At 46.4% G+C, this 20,110-nt stretch overlaps 1 protein-coding gene across 7 annotated transcripts in view; it reads left to right on the forward strand.

Annotated features, from left to right (window-relative positions):
- Window positions 1–19,351, forward strand: part of mink1 (misshapen-like kinase 1) — a 36,932-nt gene extending 17,581 nt beyond the window's left edge. For 2 of the 7 annotated variants that reach the window (XM_030361409.1, XM_030361408.1), the window contains exons 13-32: window positions 255–341; window positions 1,931–2,104; window positions 2,806–2,976; window positions 3,364–3,627; window positions 3,902–3,981; window positions 4,123–4,226; window positions 4,611–4,702; window positions 5,112–5,135; window positions 6,436–6,587; window positions 7,270–7,405; window positions 8,094–8,210; window positions 8,579–8,690; window positions 9,201–9,356; window positions 9,891–10,034; window positions 11,128–11,262; window positions 12,162–12,262; window positions 12,548–12,697; window positions 13,163–13,322; window positions 14,327–14,466; window positions 14,915–19,351. In XM_030361409.1, coding sequence (XP_030217269.1) covers window positions 255–341; window positions 1,931–2,104; window positions 2,806–2,976; window positions 3,364–3,627; window positions 3,902–3,981; window positions 4,123–4,226; window positions 4,611–4,702; window positions 5,112–5,135; window positions 6,436–6,587; window positions 7,270–7,405; window positions 8,094–8,210; window positions 8,579–8,690; window positions 9,201–9,356; window positions 9,891–10,034; window positions 11,128–11,262; window positions 12,162–12,262; window positions 12,548–12,697; window positions 13,163–13,322; window positions 14,327–14,466; window positions 14,915–14,998 — 2,583 coding nt within the window. In that variant the 3' untranslated portion in view covers window positions 14,999–19,351. Of the gene's footprint in view, window positions 1–254; window positions 342–1,930; window positions 2,105–2,805; window positions 2,977–3,357; window positions 3,628–3,901; window positions 3,982–4,122; window positions 4,227–4,610; window positions 4,703–5,111; window positions 5,136–6,435; window positions 6,588–7,269; window positions 7,406–8,093; window positions 8,211–8,578; window positions 8,691–9,200; window positions 9,357–9,890; window positions 10,035–11,127; window positions 11,263–12,161; window positions 12,263–12,547; window positions 12,698–13,162; window positions 13,323–14,326; window positions 14,467–14,914 lie in introns of all 7 variants that reach the window. The other 5 variants (XM_030361406.1, XM_030361407.1, XM_030361412.1 and 2 more) reach the window with 3 other exon arrangements.
- The last annotated feature ends 759 nt before the right edge of the window (window positions 19,352–20,110 follow it).

The raw sequence follows: 20,110 nt of genomic DNA on the forward strand, positions 1-20,110 counted from the left end.
GTCAGCATGGTCTCTACGCATGAGCCATTTCCATCTCCAGTTTTTGTTTGCAGCTCCACCGTAAAATCCTCCAAATGGACCGTTTTTCGATTTCTATGGTCGTTTATAGAAGTGGCGTTGCGTAACATCTTTGCTTTGTTCACTTTCCTTTGCCCCCCCCCCTCTCCTCCGTCGGCTCCCTTCATTCCTCCCCACACCTGTTCCTCTTCCTCCCCCCCCCCTCCCCCCCGACCTGCACCCCTCTGCCCCTGCAGGAGTTCATCAGACACAAGCTGGAGGAGGAACAGCGGCAGTTGGAGATCCTTCAGCAGCAGCTCCTGCAGGAGCAGGCTCTGCTCATGGTAACTCCTCTGATGACTCTCCTCTTCTGGCTGCCATGGTTACCTCGCCACCTACCCGGCTGAAAGGCGCTGGGTAGACTTTGTTGTGTTGTGTGTGTGTGTGTGTGTGTGTGGCGTTATGTAAGACCCCCCACGTTGCAACCGTAATGCATCTGAGGTCTGGTGGCTGTGTGTCGCAACGGTGATCCGATTGCTATCCCTGACATGTTGAGTATACAAGTGTCAATCGGATTCAAATATACTGCAGTGTATTATATAGATATACAATAACATACATACATACATACATACAGTACGAATGTAATGGATATTGTAATTTTCAATACTAAACTAACAAAGCACTCTCAGTTCACTGCAGCGCGGTGCTTGATGTGTTCATAAAGAAAGCCGTGACGCTGAAACCTGAACACTGAAATGTGTTGGTGTGTGGAAAATAACCAGCCACATTATTACCGATGAAGCAGTCTCATTATATCACTATTAACATCTCTGAATAAGTGTGGGCTGGCCACTTTGGATATGAAGTAGCTGCACAATGCTGTCATTCCCAAAACACAGATTCTCTTATCTCTCTATGCGTGTTCATCCATCATCACGCTTTGTTAAATTCTTTGTAAAGCATTGCAATTTAGTCCCTTATGCTGGAAGAAGATAATGTAGTGCCACAGGAAACAGTACTCTTATGTTTGAAGAAGATTATGTATTGCCAAAGGGAAATAATACTATTAGCAGATACCATGTGATTTAGGGAAACATAAATATACTTTCCCCACCAAGAGCACAGTCAATTAAAAATTACCACAATGTACTGAGGACAGTGTTCAACTCGGGCGAAGTCCAGACATTACGCAATGTAACTGGATACGAGATGATAAGCATTAATTACACAATGAACATCTTAAGATGTTACACACACACACACACACACACGCGCGCGCACACACACAGCTGTTTTACTGTCTGGAATTATTATTATTTATTATTTTAAAGTGAACTGCTTTTGGCAGTGCAGCCCCCGCACTGAGCTGCGATGCTCAGCTGCGCCTGGCTGTTTGAAGTGACAGGATCGCAGGGCTGTGGCATTGAGGCTCTATCTCTGTGACTCGTCTGAACCAGATAATGCAATTAAGATCCTAAGGAGCACAATGATTGGGAATTGTAACGTGGTTTGTATCTAAATCATTGAAAATAGGACTTTGGATACATAAAAAAATACTGCAATTAATCTCGAGGTACTGGGTAGGTAGGTGGTAGTAGATCCGGTAGTGTCATGAATTGATTAATTAATCATAGTCAACATGTCAACACAAATCTACAGCATGGCAAAGGCATGTAATTTCTTCCCCACAGCCCATCTTTTTTCTCCCTTCCTCACATCCTTTTTTTTACAAGACGTTTCCAAAAGCGTTAATCTCGAAGGACGACATGTTAATAAAGTTATTGTTGTTGGCGGTATCGTTGGGGAACAGTAAAGTCCTTGTGGTCAATATAGGCATGTACCCGTCGAAGGTGGTCGATAAAGGCGTTGTTAAGTGAAGCCCGTGTCGATAAAGTTACCTTTGACGGACCATTGTCGGTGTGGCCTGCAGGAGTACAAGCGCAAGCAGCTGGAGGAGCAGAGGCAGTCAGAGCGGCTGCAGAGGCAGCTGCAGCAGGAGCACGCCTACCTGGTGTCCCTGCAGCAGCAGCAGGACAAGAAGCCCCAGCTTTACCACTACAACAAGAACCTGGAGCCCAACAACAAGCCCGCCTGGGCCCGCGAGGTGCCCGCCCCCACACACACACGCACACGCACACACACGAGCATCACCCACACAGCGCACGCCCACGCGCTGAGAGCTCTCATGCTTCTCCACAAGCGCCTGTGTGCCCCTGCTGCCCCTGAACTCTGAGCAGATCTGACTGGAGTGTAGAGAGGCACCCATGAGGAAGAAACACTGTCTAACGATACTAAACGACCTCTTACATGGCGCTTCGTCGTAGTGCTGTTAAGTTATTTAGCTTTTAAACAAACGAGTGACTTGCAGTGAGCTCAGCTACATGGCATTATGGTAGATATGGGTCATATTATCAAATCATCGCTAATGATGTATACAGTGAAGAAAAAAGGAACAATACAAATGACATGAAAGTAACCAGACTGAACACCTAACAGGCTGTCTCTCTCTCTCTGGTGTTGTATCCCATGTCTGTGACCCTCTGTTGCCTCTGTTTTTAAATCCCCTGTCTCGCTCATCCTGGTGTTATATCTGCTGTATGTTTGTCACTCTCGTTCTCCCTCTTTATGGTGTGTGTGTGTGTCTCTCTCTCTCTCTCTCTCTCTCTCTCTCTCTCTCTCTCTCTCTCTCTCTCTCTCTCTCTCTCTCTCTCTCTCTCTCTCTCTCTCTCTCTCTCTCTCTCTCTCTCTCTCTCTCTCTCTCTCTCTCTCTCTCTCTCTCTCTCTCTCTCTCTCTCTCTGACAAAGGTGGAGGAGAGGAGCAAGCTCAACAGACAGGGTTCTCCCAAGATCTGCACCACCGTCTCCGACACGGCCATCCAGTCGCGCTCAGACTCCATCAGCCAATCAGGAGGGGGCCAGGCTGCCCAGACCCCGCCCATGCAGCGGCCCGTGGAACCTCAAGGAGGGCAGGGCAAGGTGTGTGTGTGTTGGTGACGGATGAGCAATGCAGACTCACACCCCACCGGCGCCTGTATTTATACACGAGGCCAAATGTTTGGAAGAGGGGGTCAAATGTAAACACCTGGGCCTGTCCCTGTGTGCATTAAACAGCTATTTTCATAACGCTGCCTAATCCAACTATCTTACTCACACCCGCTTCTGTGTCTTCTTCTCTTCCTCTCTCTCCGTCGGGCGCCCCCTTCTAACGCTTCCGTCTGAAACATCCGACCTCTGCTCCTCTCCTCAATGACGGACTCCTCCGCTCTCTCTGTGCGTTTCCATCGGGCCGGGGCGCTCTCTCTTCCTGCCCTTCCCCTAACCCCGCCTGGGCTTGTTGTCGCCCCCCCCGCGGTGCAGTTCCAGATGGCCCACCTGGTCCCTCTCAAGCCCTACGCCGCCCCCGTGCCGCGCTCACAGTCCCTCTGCGACCAGCCCACTAAGACCATGTCCGCGTTCCCCACCCAGGACCCCTCCCTCGCCCCCTCCCCCCGCCCCACGCACTCCCGCGAGCTGGTCCGCCAGAACTCGGACCCCACCTCGGAGAACCCCGGCCCGCTGGCGCACCACCCCATCAGGGAGGACCGGGGTCCCTGGATCCGCCTGCCCGACGTGGAGCTGCCCCCCAAGGTGACCCCCCCCCCCGGACCCCTCAAGTCGGCTGGTCTTATTGTTGTTTTTTTGGGGGGGAAATGTTTTATTGCATCCGTCATGGGATTGTTTGAAAATGTGAGTGGAGTAATACTCAGAGCCACCACTCTTCCCCGAACTGGGATTTTTTTCTCTAAATCTAATTTGGTTTGTGGAGGAAATATAGCATGAAGGTTTCAATGCGAGGAGCAGGGTGACGATGGCGTAACGCACCGTTCCCCTTACAATAATGAACTCTGTGGCTCCTCCTCAGATCCCACAGAGAACGGCATCCATCGCTGCAGCGCTCAACGCAAACCTCTCCTCTGGCATCCGACATCCAGTTAGAGCCAGGTACACAACAGCACCTTTTGCAGCTTACTGTGTGTTAATTGGGTCGATTTGACATATGTAATGCAATCGACAATTCAAAATGCCACACAAGAGAGACGGATTGGATGAGATAACCCCCCTCACCCCCGCTTCCCCTGATAGCAACCCAGACCTGAGCCGCAACGATCGCTGGGAGAGAGGGGACAGCATGAACCTGGTGTCCAACCTGCCCCAGACCGGCTCGCTGGAGAGACACCGCATCCTCAGTGAGTACCTGCGGACCCATCTCTCAGGATCAACCCCTGCCATTGGTCCTGGAGGGTTGGGCAGTATGAAAGTGCTGTTGACGTGATAAAGTGTATTCATCCCTGGAAGGGGAACTAAATGTTTGTCATGCACCTAATAAGATGGACAACAAGCATGAGAGTTGGGAGACAAACACGGCCGGTACAAATATAGGGTGTGCAGTAACGGTAAACAACAGCACTGAGGTTGTTGACATGAAACTAGTGTTTACCGAGGGCTACCCTGTAATGTTTGAGACCCGGTGTAGGTGGCACCTTATCATCATGATTCATTCAGACGCACACGGCTGACTAGCGTTAAGCCGTAGGCCGTGTAACTGAAGTATGGAACCCTTCCCCCTCCAGGTTCTTCTAAGATGGACTCTCCCATTCTTTGTCACGACGGACGCCACAAAGCGGGGGAGTCTCGCACCTCCTCTCGCCCCAGTCGCCCCGCTGTAAGTGTGTGTGTGTGTGTGTGTGTGTGTGTGTGTGTGTGTGTGTGTGTGTGTGTGTGTGTGTGTGTGTGTGTGTGTGTGTGTGAGAAATAGGATGCCGTTTGCCACAAATTTCCTCTTGCAGAACCAGTTTTGCGATGACTTCCAACACTTTCCGACACGTTGTTTAATTGTGATCGTTATATAACCTCGCTAAGGACAGCCAATTACAAACTAAGTCCCACAATATGAACACCGTTAAGCTTTTAGTATTCCTGCCTCTAAATCTCCTTTAGTCTTCCCTCTTTCACTAACCGAAGCCTCTCTCTCTTTTCCACCTTGCGTTCTGCCACCACCTCTCCATTTTCACCTCCCTTTCCACTTCCTCCCCTTTTCCTTGCCCTAATCCCTCGCTTCCTTTGATGTTCAGAGTTACAAGCGAGCCATAGGAGAGGTCAGTGTCACCCTTCTCTCTCTCTTTCTCTCTATCTCTGTTGGCTGTTCCAGGCCCAGTTCACTCGTTGAAATCTGATCTCTTTTACTTAACGTCCCTACCAAGTCACTACCTTTCTCTTTAAATATATAGTACAATCTGGTAATACAATACAAGGTGCACACATGCTTATCGTCCAGGGCGGACAGCTGCCGTTTCTTCATTATCCTGTTTGATAGGGGCAAAAGGGGACTGTAGCAGTGAGCTGAAGATGGGTTTCAGTCCAAGGGGAAAAAAACAATACAAGTGAGAACCTGACCAGAGAACCTAAGGCGATAGGTTACCACCATTCAATTTTAGAAATCTATATTTTTAATATTTCACAGTCATCCAGGCATCTGTGCCCTACATGTGTTTTTTTAAAGTTTGTAATGCATACAATTTCAACTGGCTCGTCGCTTAAAATGACCTTGACGTATCTGTAGTCATGGTGATTGATAGGGATTTAAATGTTGGGATTTAAATTCTGGCCAGCTCGGCCCTCTCTTTCCTTCCAACAATCATACTGTCGTCACTCTTTAAACTTCTCACGCCACCCAGCCAGCCGAGATACGCTGGTTCCAGTTGGAGTGGACAGAACACTTTATCAAGCTCTTTTTAAATCGAAAGGTCTCTAAGCAACAAACTGGGAGGGGCTCAATCTTGCATATTGAGGCTTTAAAGACTTTAAAGTTCGGGTTGCCGTTTTGATGTTGTGGTGGTTGGTTTTGTTTGAGTATTGCAACACTCAGACTTGATAACAGACGAGGGAGTCCAATGCAGTTTTATTGTTTTATCTGCGCAGCAACAGAGAGCTTAATGGTGGCCTTTGTGTTCCTGTAGGCCATTCACAGGCTTGTGCAAGCGTCTCCACTGATATCCCCATATCTTCGGTGCACCAACCCTATCGTGTTCCATTTGAGTGAGCCCTGTCCCATTTCTAACCATACGCAGCCATGCCAGCCGGCGGGTTCTGTGTATGTCCCCGCTCCCCAACAGCCCTCGCTGTGTGTGGGCTTTGGCTATACTTATAGTAAATAAATGGTAGCAAGGTGGTAGAAAAATCGTGGATTTTCTATTTACCTCTGACCATCAAAAAAATATTTTTTTTACACCTCCTCTACCAATCCACTGCTCCTTTTTTTTTAACACAACACACCCTTCACCAACGTGTGTGTGTGTGTGTGTGTGTGTGTGTGTGTGTGTGTGTGTGTGTGTGTGTGTGTGTGTGTGTGTGTGTGTGTGTGTGTGTGTGTGTGTGTGTGTGTGTGTGTGTGTGCAGGACCATGGCCTGTATGCGAAGGAGCGCGCCGAGGAGCAGCCGCGGCCCCCCGTCAAGGCCAACGACTACTCGTCGTCCTCGGACAGCAGCGAGAGCAGCGAGGAGAGCGAGAGCGGAGAGGGGGCCGATGAGGGGGAGAGCCCCACTGACCGGTGAGGAGGGGGAACTGTCGATGATTATTTGGGAGTTTTGAGGGGACATGTGTGTTGTACTTTGTCGTCGTTCTTGGGTCGACACTGTGCCAAACATAATCACTCGATCTGGGTCATCCGTAGAAGAGCCACGGTCTTCTCTTACTCTTTTTATTGCAGGCTTTGGACTCTTTCTCTTTCTCTTTCATTTGCTGCCTCTTTATTCATCCGTCTTTCCTCTTTCCTCCTCCCTCACTTTCTAACACCATCACTCTCTGCTATCCTTTCCAACCCCATCTCTCTCTCTCTCTCCCTCTTTCTAACCCCATCTCTCTCCCTCTTTCTAACCCCATCTCTCTCTCCCTCTTTCCAACCCCATCGCTCTCTCTCCCCCCCTCTAACCTCATCTCTCTCTCTCTCTCTCTCTCTCACTCTTTCTAACCCCATCTCTCTCTCTCCCCCCCTCTAACCTCATCTCTCTCTCTCTCTCTCTCTCCCTCTTTCTAACCCCATCTCTCTCTCTCCCCCCCTCTAACCCCATCCCTCTCTCTCTCCCTCCAACCCCATCCCTCTCTCTCTCTCTCTCTCCCTCCAACCCCATCTCTCTCCTCCCCCTCTCTCTAACCCCCTCTCTCCCTCCCCCCCCTCTCTAACCCCCTCTCTCGTTCTCACTAACCCTATGTCTCTCTGCCTCTCTCTCCAGTCACAGGGACGGGGACACAGACTCTGTGAACACCATGGTGGTTCACGAGGAGGAGGATGAGGAGGAAGAGGAGGGCGAAGGGGGAGAGGGGGAGCAGGCGGGGGGCTACGGGGACCAGACCATGCTGGTGCAGAGGGTGAGTCACACACACACACACACACACACACACACACACACACACACACACACACACACACTAGGGCTTTAACTCCGAACTTCGTTATTCAAATAGAATTAGAATATCAAAAAATAAATCAATATTCGACGAATATTTGGCAGCCCTTAATATTCAAACCTGTTATGGGCAGGCCAAGAGGAAGAGACGTCAGAGAACCCGACGCAGTCTATTCATGATATTGTAATGACCACGGAAGAGGCAGTGAATGAAGTATTGATTAGACAGCGATTTATTAGAAACCCAATAAACCGTTTGAACACGCAAGACCGGTAACCATAGCAACGCAGTAAACAAACCTTGCAAAGCCCAATCCAGGTCTTACTGAAGGCATTTAATGGTCAAAATATTATTAATAATATTAATACTTATATTAATATATTCAAATATTAATAAAAAAACGAACTTCGAATACGATTTTTGGGCAAAAGTTAAAACACACGTGCGTGCGTGCGTGCGTGCGTGCGTGCGTGCGTGCGTGCGTGCGTGCGTGCGTGTTAAATTAGAATCCATCGCAGTCGCATCCTATTTATATGCAACACATCATCCTAGATTCTTCCTCCTGAAACCACTTTGGCTGTACGTGGCACTGCAGATCCAAAATGGCCCCGGTGAAATTAAGCACAGCGCTGTGTTGATTCCCCCGCAGACCCCGGAGAAGCGGAGCCACAATGGCTACACCAACCTGCCGGATGTGGTGCAGCCCTCCCACTCGCCCACCGACTCTGCCGGCCAGTCCTCCCCCGGGAAGGACTCTGTGTACGACGTACGTTCGCCGTGCTCATCCCCACCTTGTGTTAGGATGCCGACAATTCAGCTTCAGTGGAAATCTAAAAAAATAATCTTACCAGAGATTAATGAGTGATTCACCATGCATGGCAGATAAATGTCATTTTAAGACGGTTTAAGATAATTGTTCACCTTATAAGTAAGTTTAAGTTGAACCCCGAAAAAGACACATTTACTGAAATTGTAATCCATTTATTTTCATTGTTTGTGTACATTTCTTTGCTGTTCTTGGGTTTTTGTCTTTTAATCCGAACATAAGTAGCCTTGCTGCTGCTGCAGTGTGCCAGGATCTCAGGTCCACTTAATCAAACTAATGCCAGCTGTTTATTTCGTTTGTGTCTCCAGTACCAGTCCCGGGGCTTGGTCAAGGCCTCGGGCAAGTCCTCCTTCATGACCTTTGTGGACCTGGGGATGTACCAGTCCACTTCGGGCACCGGAGACACCGTCTCTGTGGGAAGTGAGTCCTCCAGACCTGCTGTCACACCTCCATCCACCATCGTCTGCAATACCAATAGGGCTGTGTTCACCTAGCTGCCACCTTTGTTCTGAGCGCTAGCTGAGTGGCGATAGAATCAAGAGGAAACCAAGATGGCCACCAGGGCAATGAGTCTGTAGGGTCAGCGGGGGCAGGGAGTGCTTGATGTGTCTGGCGAAGGTTTTCCCAAAATAATAATATGGGTTAATTCTAATGGACAGGATAGTTCACATTGAATGTATTTAGGGTTCAACTTATTTCTATAACATCGTTCAATAGAGACGGCAAAGAAACCATTGTGCTCAAGCAAGCTTAGAGGGAGTAAAATTATTGAATTCCGAGACTTGGTATGGTCAATTGTATGCTATAGTTCATGAGTGAAGTCAACAACAGCAAAGAGATTCAAATGAAATCCAAACCTGGAAACAGGCAAGTCCAAGAGGAGTGGGCCTCAACATGTCGGGTCTCTCTCCTCCGCTCCATGTTCCGCAGGCATCGGCTCCAGGTTCGAGCAGCTGAAGATGGAGGTAAGGAAGGGCTCCATGGTGAACGTGAACCCCACCAACACGCGGCCCCACAGCGACACGCCCGAGATCCGCAAGTACAAGAAGAGGTTCAACTCGGAGATCCTCTGTGCCGCTCTGTGGGGTGAGAGACTGCCCCTCCGCCACATTCAGGGCACTTTGCTGACGCTTTTATCCCGAGGGACTTACGGTTAATATACACACCTTCACACACCGAGGGCGGAGTCAAACACGCGGGGCGACGGCCAGCTCGTCAAGAGCAGTCAGGGTGAGGCGTCTTGCTCAGGGACACATCGACACTCGGGGAGCCGGGGATCGAACTAGCAACCTTCTGGTTCACACATCTCACTACATATCGTGAGCTACTTACTCGGCCCTCTATGAGGATTCCCTTTGAGACGGCCGTGATAAAGATCTGTTCAAATCAAATGGACGTCGTCTTCAAACATTCACAACGATCGCTAATGATTCCTTTAGATGAGAAGCATTGCACTTCATCATAACAGACCGACAGAGTAAAAGTCAAATGGACTGATTCAGCACTTGCCCATCGCCACCACTAACAATGCTTAGGTCCCATCTGCTGGTGTACAGCTGCTCTGTACCGTGGATGCAAACAGGGAAGCGAGTGGACCTCTAATGCTCTGTGTGTGTCCAGGTGTGAACCTGCTGGTGGGCACAGAGAACGGCCTCAAGCTGCTGGACCGCAGCGGCCAGGGGAAGGTCTACCCTCTGATCAACTCCCGCCGCTTCCAGCAGATGGACGTCCTGGAGGGGCTCAACCTGCTCATCACCATTTCAGGTCTGCACCTCCACCTGCTCCTGCTGCTCCCAACTGCTGCTCCTCTTCTGGCTCCTCCTCCTGCACCTCTTTTCGTCTCCTGCTCCACCTTTCTGCACTCCTCTTCCTCCCCTACCTCTCCTCCTCCTCCTCCTCTGCCTCTTGTCCTCCACTACTTCTCCCCTACTCCTCTCCTCCTCCACTACTTCTCCTCCTCTTCCTCTACTCCTCCACTACTTCTCCTCCTCTTCCTCTACTCCTCCACTACTTCTCCTCCTCCTCTTCCTCTCCTCCTCCACTACTTCTCCTCCTACTCTTCCTCTCCTCCTCCTCCTACTCTTCCTCCTCCTTTTCCTCTCCTCCTCCACTACTTCTCCCCTACTCCTCTCCTCCTCCACTACTTCTCCTCCTCTTCCTCTACTCCTCCACTACTTCTCCTCCTCTTCCTCTACTCCTCCACTACTTCTCCTCCTCCTCTTCCTCTCCTCCTCCACTACTTCTCCTCCTACTCTTCCTCTCCTCCTCCTCCTACTCTTCCTCCTCCTTTTCCTCTCCTCCTCCACTACTTCTCCTCCTCCTCTTCCTCTCCTCCTCCTCCACTACTTCTCCTCCTCTTCCTCTCCTCCTCCACTACTTCTCCTCCTCTTCCTCTCCTCCTCCACTACTTCTCCTCCTACTCTTCCTCTCCTCCTCCTCTGCTCCTCCTCCACTGTTGGCTGGACAGCTCTGCCCTCAAAATGTCCGCCCGTGCTGGTGTTGGCGGGCGTCCATTGGTTTATCCCCTGCCTGCCAACACACTGGACCACCGCCCGTTCCTTTAGCTCTTATGCTAATTCAGACCTCACCGCTAAGTCAAGAAGGAGTCTATAAATAGACCTCCGTCTAATATATTAACTTAATTAGTCCTGAGGGAATCTGCCATAGAAAAATAAAAGTATAAATAGATAATATAATCCATGTATAAACATGGGGGGAAAAGGGGGAAATATAATATAAACACAATATATACATACAAATGTACACACAATATACACCTGCGTTTAAGTCTTTGTCACTACCATAACAATAAATGCGTCCTAAAGATCCTTTGTGCATGTTCCTCTCCCGTGTCCAGGCAAGAAGAACAAGGTGCGCGTGTACTACCTGGCCTGGCTGAGGAACAAGATCCTGCACAACGACCCCGAGGTGGAGAAGAAGCAGGGCTGGACCACCGTGGGGGAGATGGAAGGCTGTGTGCACTACAAAGTTGGTGAGCGGGCGTTTTTCTCAAAATAAAAGCCACAAGAGGGCACCAAGGGGATGATGGCAGCTACCTGGTTGGTATATGGTGAATAATACTCAGTCACTCGTGTTATTTCTCTTCTTTTATTTTGAAATGTATATTACGGTATACTAAGGTCCATTTTTCGTATATATATTCACACTGTGTGTTCATAGAAAGAACAGAAAACCCTAGTGCTAATAATAGCAAACAAATGTAGTTGTATGTGGCGCGGCGTCCTTTGCGCGTTTAAACCGTAAGGGAAACGTTTCTTCCTACTTGGGCATTCTGACACAAGGCGGCATGGGGCAGGCTGTCATTCTGCACTGGGCTATCCGTCAGCACGCCTCCAGTAGTGCTGCATGTCACGTGGTGTGTTCCCCTTGTGATGCATTTGCGTCAAACGATTGGTCTGCTTGCACGCTACGGTACTATTAATAGTCTAGCTGTCGTTTTAAGCTGCACAACATGAACATCTTCTTTAGATTTTACAGAATGAGGCTTTTTCTCAATTACGCTATCGTAGTACATTTTAGCGATCTATGATCAATGTTAGAGATCATAGTAAGTTGTTAAAACAAAACCTTTTTGGGTTCACTGAGACGAAAGGTTTATTTTATGTTGGCTAAACATTGAGATTCAACAGTTGTGTATCTGCAGCTAATCATAAGACGAATGGCTAAACGAGTCTTTCTGATATGGATATGGCTTCCATGGATGTGTTTAGATCTTGGGACGGATAGTATACCTCCTCGGGACCCTTGGGGACAGATCCACCCCCCTCTCGGATAAACGATCATGAATGCGCTCCCTGCCCAGCGCTCTGAATAATAGATGAAATAAGAGGCCTAGTGTCCAAACCGCCTCCCTGTGTTGTTTTTATCCAGTGAAATACGAGCGGATCAAGTTCCTGGTGATCGCCATGAAGAACGCCGTTGAGGTGTACGCATGGGCGCCCAAGCCTTATCACAAATTCATGGCCTTCAAGGTGAACTTCCCATCCCCCGGCTTCTCTCTCTCCTTCTCTCTTATCTCTTTTCTTTCTCTTCTCTCCTTTCTTTCTTGCTCTTTCTTTCTCTTTCTCTTTTCTTTCTTGCTCTTTCTCTTTTCTCTTTCTTTCGCTTTTCTTTCTTGCTCTTTCTTTCGCTTTCTTTCTCGTCGGCCTATCTGTCATTTTTTCTCTCCACTTTCCAGGCAGAAAATGAAAGCGATGCTAACGATGCTAACGATGCTAGCGATGCTAACGATGCTAACCTCTGCCCCCGCTCCCCAGTCCTTCGGGGACCTCCCCCACCGGCCCCTGCTGGTGGACCTGACCGTGGAGGAGGGCCAGCGGCTCAAGGTCATCTACGGGTCCTGCGCCGGCTTCCACGCCATCGACGTGGACTCTGGGAACAACTACGACATCTACATCCCTGTGCACGTGAGTGGGAGGCCAGCGGCTAGCCCCGCTGCGGGGGAGCTAGAACCTAGACCAGGAGTCATGAGCCTTCGGGCCCTAGAGCCATACTTCGCTCTCTGCCTGATGGCAAGACTGAGAACGCATTGTATTACTAAAACAGCATTCAGTTTCACCAAATGTACTGTCTATATTATTCTGGGATACAAAGCTAGATTTTCCTCGGACAAAGTCACAAAGCAAGGCTGGCATCTATTTATCACAATACCTGCACTCAGAGTAGACCCTGAACTGCCAGCAAAGGGATTATAACAAAGCGTCCTTCTCAGCAGCCTAAACAGCCGTGTCTGATTTGCAAATGAATGAATACCTTCCCCCTCTACGGCTCTGCCAGCTGAAAAGGCTCTAGATGGCTGCTCTCGTCTCAAACGTCCTCCTCCTCCTCCTCCTCCTCCTCCTCCTCCTCTCTTGGCGACCGCCCCGTCACAGATCCAGAGCCAGGTGACCCCCCACGCCATCGTGTTCCTGCCCAGCTCTGACGGCATGGAGATGCTGCTGTGCTACGAGGACGAGGGCGTCTACGTCAACACGTACGGACGCATCATCAAGGACGTGGTGCTGCAGTGGGGCGAGATGCCCACCTCCGTCGGTACGCTCCTCCACACGCTCCGCACGGACGCAGGGCGAGACGCTGTGTGGTTACCCGCGTGTAGACGCAGGACAAATCCATGGAAATACGCTGTGTGATTACAGGGATATAATCTGCACATGTCCAGGGATAGCCTGGCTATAAACATGGAGGGATGCCCACCGCCGTTGCTACGGCTTGTTGAGAGCAGATGCATGGACACACGCTGTAGTATTAGCAAACCGAGAAACTACACAGTGCAAGGGCCTAGGAAGCCAACCGGGATAGTGCACTAACATCTACCATGTAGACGCATAGAAATGATATTCATAATGTAATAGATCATTTGTGGCGCATAATACACGGCACAAATAGACAAAACACAAATAGTAACAAGTACACAATATAAGGATGCATATCTAGACCAATGAAAGGGACAAATGCATGCAAATGAAGACAAACACTCAAAATTCACATTTACACAAAGTACTTATCCATGAATGTTTGGTCTTGCACACCATACTGATGCAAAGACGGTTTCAGCCGAATCTGTGGGGGCACAGAACACACGATGTACCCAATAGGAGACATTGGACAGAACGTGCAAACACAGGAGTTGGAATAAGGGCTTTACAAGGGACAACCACAAAGGGGGGCTTTCACATCAGACCAGACATGGAAAGCATCTGTGTGTTTAAAGGGGTGATATCATGCTTTTTTGACTGGTCCCTTTGCTTTAGACTGTCATATGACGTACATGTTTTACGGCTAAGTGTTAGCGCCCACCGAGATCGCCCCTCAATAAGGGTTTAAGGGTTTTTAAAGACATGGTGCAAATAAGACATGAACAGTGTGAGGATTACAAGGGGTAGTTCTAACATACAGACATGCAACCCTATTAATGTAGTACCCCCCCAAATGCTATTCTAACGATTAATTATTAATAACTATTATCCCTATAAGAAGCATGACATTGGATCTTTAACGATGTGCTGATGAGCCCCCTCCTCTCTCTGCCCCCACAGCCCACATCTGCTCCAACCAAATCATGGGCTGGGGGGAGAAGGCCATCGAGATCCGCTCGGTGGAGACGGGACACCTGGACGGCGTGTTCATGCACAAGAGGGCCCAGAGGCTCAAGTTCCTGTGTGAGAGGAACGACAAGGTGGGTGGACCCAGGGTGGCTCCTCTGCGACTGGACGTGTCGACGGTTAACGGTTGTGTGCGGCGGTCTGGACATAACGGACCGCTGAATGCCGTGATCGACCAATCAGAATCAAGTATTCAGCAAAGGGCTTGTGTGTGTGTGTGTGTGGGGAGGGGGGGGGGTGTTTTATTAATGCATGGTCGCGTTGTCCACTTGACAATTTGTTCTATAATTCGGGAATACGATCTCTTGGGAGTGTTGTCAACAACATTTGCCATGTTTGAAAGATGAGGTCACCTTGACCCTTTAAGCATCAGAGCATCTTCAGTGTGTGTGTGTGTGTGTGTGTGTGTGTGTGTGTGTGTGTGTGTGTGTGTGTGTGTGTGTGTGTGTGTGTGTGTGTGTGTGTGTGTGTGTGTGTGTGTGTGTGTGTGTGTGTGTGTGCGCGCGTGTGTCCGTCCTCCAGGTGTTCTTCGCCTCGGTGCGGTCGGGGGGCAGCAGCCAGGTGTACTTCATGACCCTCAACAGGAACTGCATCATGAACTGGTGAAGGGGGCCCCCCAGGGGAGGAACTGCCGAAGGGGGCCGAGACCCCGTCCTCATGTAACGTCTCCTCCCCAACACACACACACACACACACACACACACACACACACACACACACACACACACACACACACACACATGTTGAGCTTAAAACTTCTCAAAAATACATTTCAACCTCCCTCCCTAGACCCTTGACGGAAAGAGAATCAGGCCCCTACTAGGGGCCGTTAAACGTGGCCCCCGGCCGGCATCCATGTGGAATCAAGTCATGTAAATAGTTCTCCTGACGCCTCTGTTCGGTTCTCTTTTGAAGTCACTCGTTATTGAGTTGTATTCGTTTTTGTTCTGTTAGGACATTCCTCGGTGGCTGTGTGTTTTGAAGGGAGGGGCTTTATATGAATGTGTGGAGATTAAAATTGTAAATACACGTTTCCTTTTTGAGATCTGAGTGGCTCGCACACCGTTGTCGTAGTCGACGGTTTTTACAGGGAACCAAAACAGGAAGTATCGCGTGCAGCCGAACAGTGATTTTTAGTTTGAACCCCCCCCCCCCAAGTGCACGGTTTGGGGGGGACTTCAGTGAAATAAATCAGTACAAATATTACAAGCTGGGGAGTTTCAAGTAGCCTGCTGTATCCGAGATGTTAATAAGTCATCTGACGTCGACGGGTAATATATCCAGCCGTTGGGCGTTCTGTTTTGGCTTTTCTTTTCTTTTCACTGACCTCTTTTCTGAGTCTGAATTGCAAACAAGGCGATCTTTCAAACGCTGGCTGCTGCGGAGCCCCGAATGCTTCAGCACACACACTTGAAAGATGAATATCAAAATAATCATCCATATTCACACACGATTAAAGAGTAGTTTAGCATTTCCAAAAGAATGAGACGTTATGTTTGGCTGTGATTTCTTTACATAGGGTTTTGAGCTGAAGTCCTTTCCTGGAATTCTCCGGATTGTATCTAAACTTTCTTTTGTTGTCGTAGATTTACAAGGATACCTGCAATGATTGAATATTTATATGTAGTGATTCTGTATTGGTATTAGCCTACTGATATTCTTGATTTTAATCTACTGTAATGATATTGCTATCATAATGCAATATATGCTATTGGTGTGGATTATTTTGCTTGACAAGAAACGACCGCTTTCATAAAATACAGAACAGACGTCTCTGCGCGAGACAAACTGACTTTTGTGGACGGAGAGATACTTTATGGTTCAAAATTGTTTTAACAAATTTCTACAACGATCTAATCTATATCGTGTTTCAGTTTCCTTAGATCAAGTCGATAGCGTGGATTTTGTATGTGTTGGTTGAGGGTTGCAGTAGTAGATGAGTGTAATCACGAGTAACATTTCTCATACTCCTGTCTTTTCTCCGGCTTTGTAATACTGCGACAGAAGACTTCCCTTTGAGGAACTCTCCAGAACAAGACGTGTGTGTGTGTGTGTGACTCGGGTGCGGTTGAGTCCATGACACTGTCCGTTATCGAGGTACCAATTAGTTTCTGGGCCACCAAAGGCGTAGGTTATATTCTGGCAACAAGCAGACTCGTGTTATTGATCACAAACTAGAATTCCTTTCAACACTTTGAAAATACTTGCCATGGCATATAAGAAAATATATTTGTTTTGCTAGGAATACACCCGTGAAATAATGTTGTGCGTTATCAGAAAATTAGGTGCAAGCTTTTACGTTTCTGAAAGGAATCTCCGCTTTGTGATGAATACAGAGGTGTTCAAGGAGATGTAGTCAACAATAATATTCCACGTGTTCAGGGCAAAGTTGAAAGATAATGAGGTTAAAATAGCTTATATTACAAAAAAAGTTAATGAAATGCACTTTCACTTTAAAACCATATATATATATATCTGTATATATCTATATAGATATAAATATATATAAAAAATAATAAGCTTTCATGTTTCGATGACCCGCTGAATCAAAGGGGTGTAACGCACCCCCGCTCCAGAATGTGCTGCAGTCCTTAATATCCAATATGTGCCATGACTTTGGGTTCAAGCGTCATAGTTAGCATTTACATAGCGGCAGTCCTAAAGCAATCCTAATTCAAGCCTCATTTCTAATCCTCGTCTGCCATGTTTACAGTCTTAGCAGTGCCTTGGAGTTAGGAAGAGTGGGGGTCTGCGGTGTAAGGAAGACTTTTTATCCCCTTCCCTTACTAGGAGCGCCATGATGAGGGAATGCACCCGGAACACAGGGCTGCTCGTGGGAATGGTGTCCTGTACTTAGTAAAGTGCACTTATAAAGAACAGCAAGGAACAGAAAGAGAGGGAATTAAGATTGTTTGACAATGTCAAATCAATAAATACAATATACCTGAATATATATATATATAATATACATAGAAGTAAAAAATGAAATGTAGTTAAAATAGGGGATTTGTGTGAAGGTTGTCTGACGGTTTAATTGCTCTTCAGAAAGGTGTGAAACAAGTTAATTTACGTTCAGAAGAAAAAAGCCATAGATGGAAAACATTGTCGGTTAGTTTTTGTGCTCAAAGAAATCGAGTACAAATCGGATGTCGTATTTTTTTGTAGATACTTGGTCTCGTTGTATAACAAAGACAATGGTTATTCTTTTATATTGTTGATGTTTAATCATAAGTTAGGAAAATTGCGTTAATATATTCTAAACTATTTTGTTAAAGCATATGTAAATTAGCCTATATAACGAGAGAAGGAAAACTGATATACATATATGAAACAGATTTGTATTTGTATAAAACTATGTGTGGTTATATCAATGCAAGCACAATGTATTCTAAAGCAGTGGGAGCAAAGCTATATTGGACTATACCCAATCAGAGAAGAGACGACGTGTGTCTTGGATTTTTATTGGCTGTAAACAGATCTTGGGTGTCATGGTGAGACTCATTCCTTCAAAGACACAAAGCCATGTGGATTATTGTTATCATTGGGCAAGGATACTTTGGTGATGTCTTTGTGTTCAATGAGGTCAACGTTGTACTTTGAATGAAGTTCAGACTTAACAAAAATAAGGTTAAGACTTTGTGCTTTTCAATTTTTGTCATTATTCAGGGTTTGGGTATAAGAATGTCATTAGATGTTTTTTTTATCAAACATGTCACCTAAAAAAAAAATTGCCATTGAATTAGAATCATTCTGATGGTTTGCTACGATAGTAATAATAAAAAATTATCTGTATTGCTTTTTCTGAATTCATTAAAAAATAATCTCAAACGCCCACTTGGTTGAATGTGGAAATGTCTGCATGTTTTGATGTCACTTTTTATAGAAGCCTTTCATTAAAATGTAAACCGTCAACATAGTCGCCCTCTACTGTTCGAGCTTGCAACTGCATTATAAACTTTGTTGAATGACGTCAACGTGTCATCTAGGCCTATTCCAATGGATTCTGTCTTTGAGAACTTCCATATCCCATACGATGCGGTTTTTCCGTTTCCAAAGCTTCCAAAAAATGCGGTTTCCCACGTGGCTCATTGCCGCACCAAATCCAATATTTGAATTGCACTTTACAAACTTTTTCAAATTCAAAGCCCATTGTATGAAGAGAGATTATGTATAAATATGGCAAAGGCTCTTCTACATATCATCAAAGCTTCAAGATGAACATGCTACAGTGTTTGTGATCCATGCCTATCTTAATCTGAAGGCCAGGAAGGGGAAGTCACTATGGCAGGTGGGGATGTGCGGTAGGCCTACAGAGGGATTTTAAAAAGCAATATTAGTGGTGTTTTAAAATATATATTTATCCCAATTTGGCTGTCCATCTCTGTATTACCCTCTGGGTCGTGTGTGTCTGGTGGTCTTCGACAGACTGTGTGTATGCAGGTCCGTTCTGTACTGTGTTTTGCTATTAATATCGAGAAATCGCTTATTATTATGGTCCGTCGCTCAATAATACAATCACTCAACGATTTGGGATGCCTGTTCTAGGTTTTGCTTTTATCGAAGGAGATCGCAGAGGTTGCCTTTATGACGTATGAGAGTCGAAACACGGGGAGCGGTTTATGGTTGTAGAGAGAGCCCGTTTCAGCATATTAAAACGAAGCGCTCCTCTCCGTTGAGTTGTGTTTAACTCTGAAACCACGAACGCAGCTGTTCCTGATGACTGCCGGTCAGGGAGGACGCAGGAAAATGTCATCTTTATTAAGAACTTTTCTTCTTTCTTTTTTTTTTTTTACATCTTTGCAATGTTATAGTATGTGTGTATGTTTGTGTGTCTGTGTTACTTGTGAAAGGTTAACTCAAGATTGTATTTCATAGACTGAACTTTCAAGATTGTGTTGAACTCATTAATGTCTTAACACAGAAATGTTTGAAAGAAATAAAATCAATTGATCTCAATTATGGGGGCCTCTCTTGTTTTTAGTGTAATTAAGTATTTAAAATCATGAATGCTCGATATCATCAAACATGCTTATTGAATATCTACCCACACCTAAGTTATTATTAGATAATGAAATTGTTTCTTTATGGAATTTTTAATGAAAATACGTTTTAGAGCTGATACCCCATAAACATTTCTGGTGATTTGTATCGTTGCAATCTATAAAATGTGTCTCGAGGAAAAATATGATAAAATCTATGGCGAGTTCAGAATATGGGGAACACTTAGATATATTATAATATAGGCCTACTGAATATAAGAGTACTGCTAGTGCTACTATCGACCTCTAGGGTTCGACAGAGTGGAAAATATTTTAGCGAAGCATTTGTATTTTAAATTAAATTGATATTTGTATTCACAGAAACGTTATACATTTCTAGTCATTTTAAAACTGTCTCTTAAACAAGTATTAAAAACTCAATTCATTGACTAATCCGGCAGGCAATTCATCTATTTATAAACCATTTTGAATATTGCTTTTAGCCTTTTTGTAAATCCAATAAAATATTTCTTCAGCTTTGAAGTGATGCTCCAAATATAAATAATCAAAAATAATAATAATCGCCGTTAGTTTAGTTTAGTCTTTGAATATTCATTAATTTCCATGGCATTATTGGTCCTATAGCTGAAGCAATATTAGTATACATAAGAAATTCCAACAAGACTACCGTATACTGTTTTATTGGCGTGTGTGCAGTTTACTTGTGTATTGAAGTCAT

The sequence above is a fragment of the Gadus morhua genome, chromosome 7 (genome assembly GCF_902167405.1).
Source record: "Gadus morhua chromosome 7, gadMor3.0, whole genome shotgun sequence".
NCBI lineage: Eukaryota > Metazoa > Chordata > Actinopteri > Gadiformes > Gadidae > Gadus > Gadus morhua.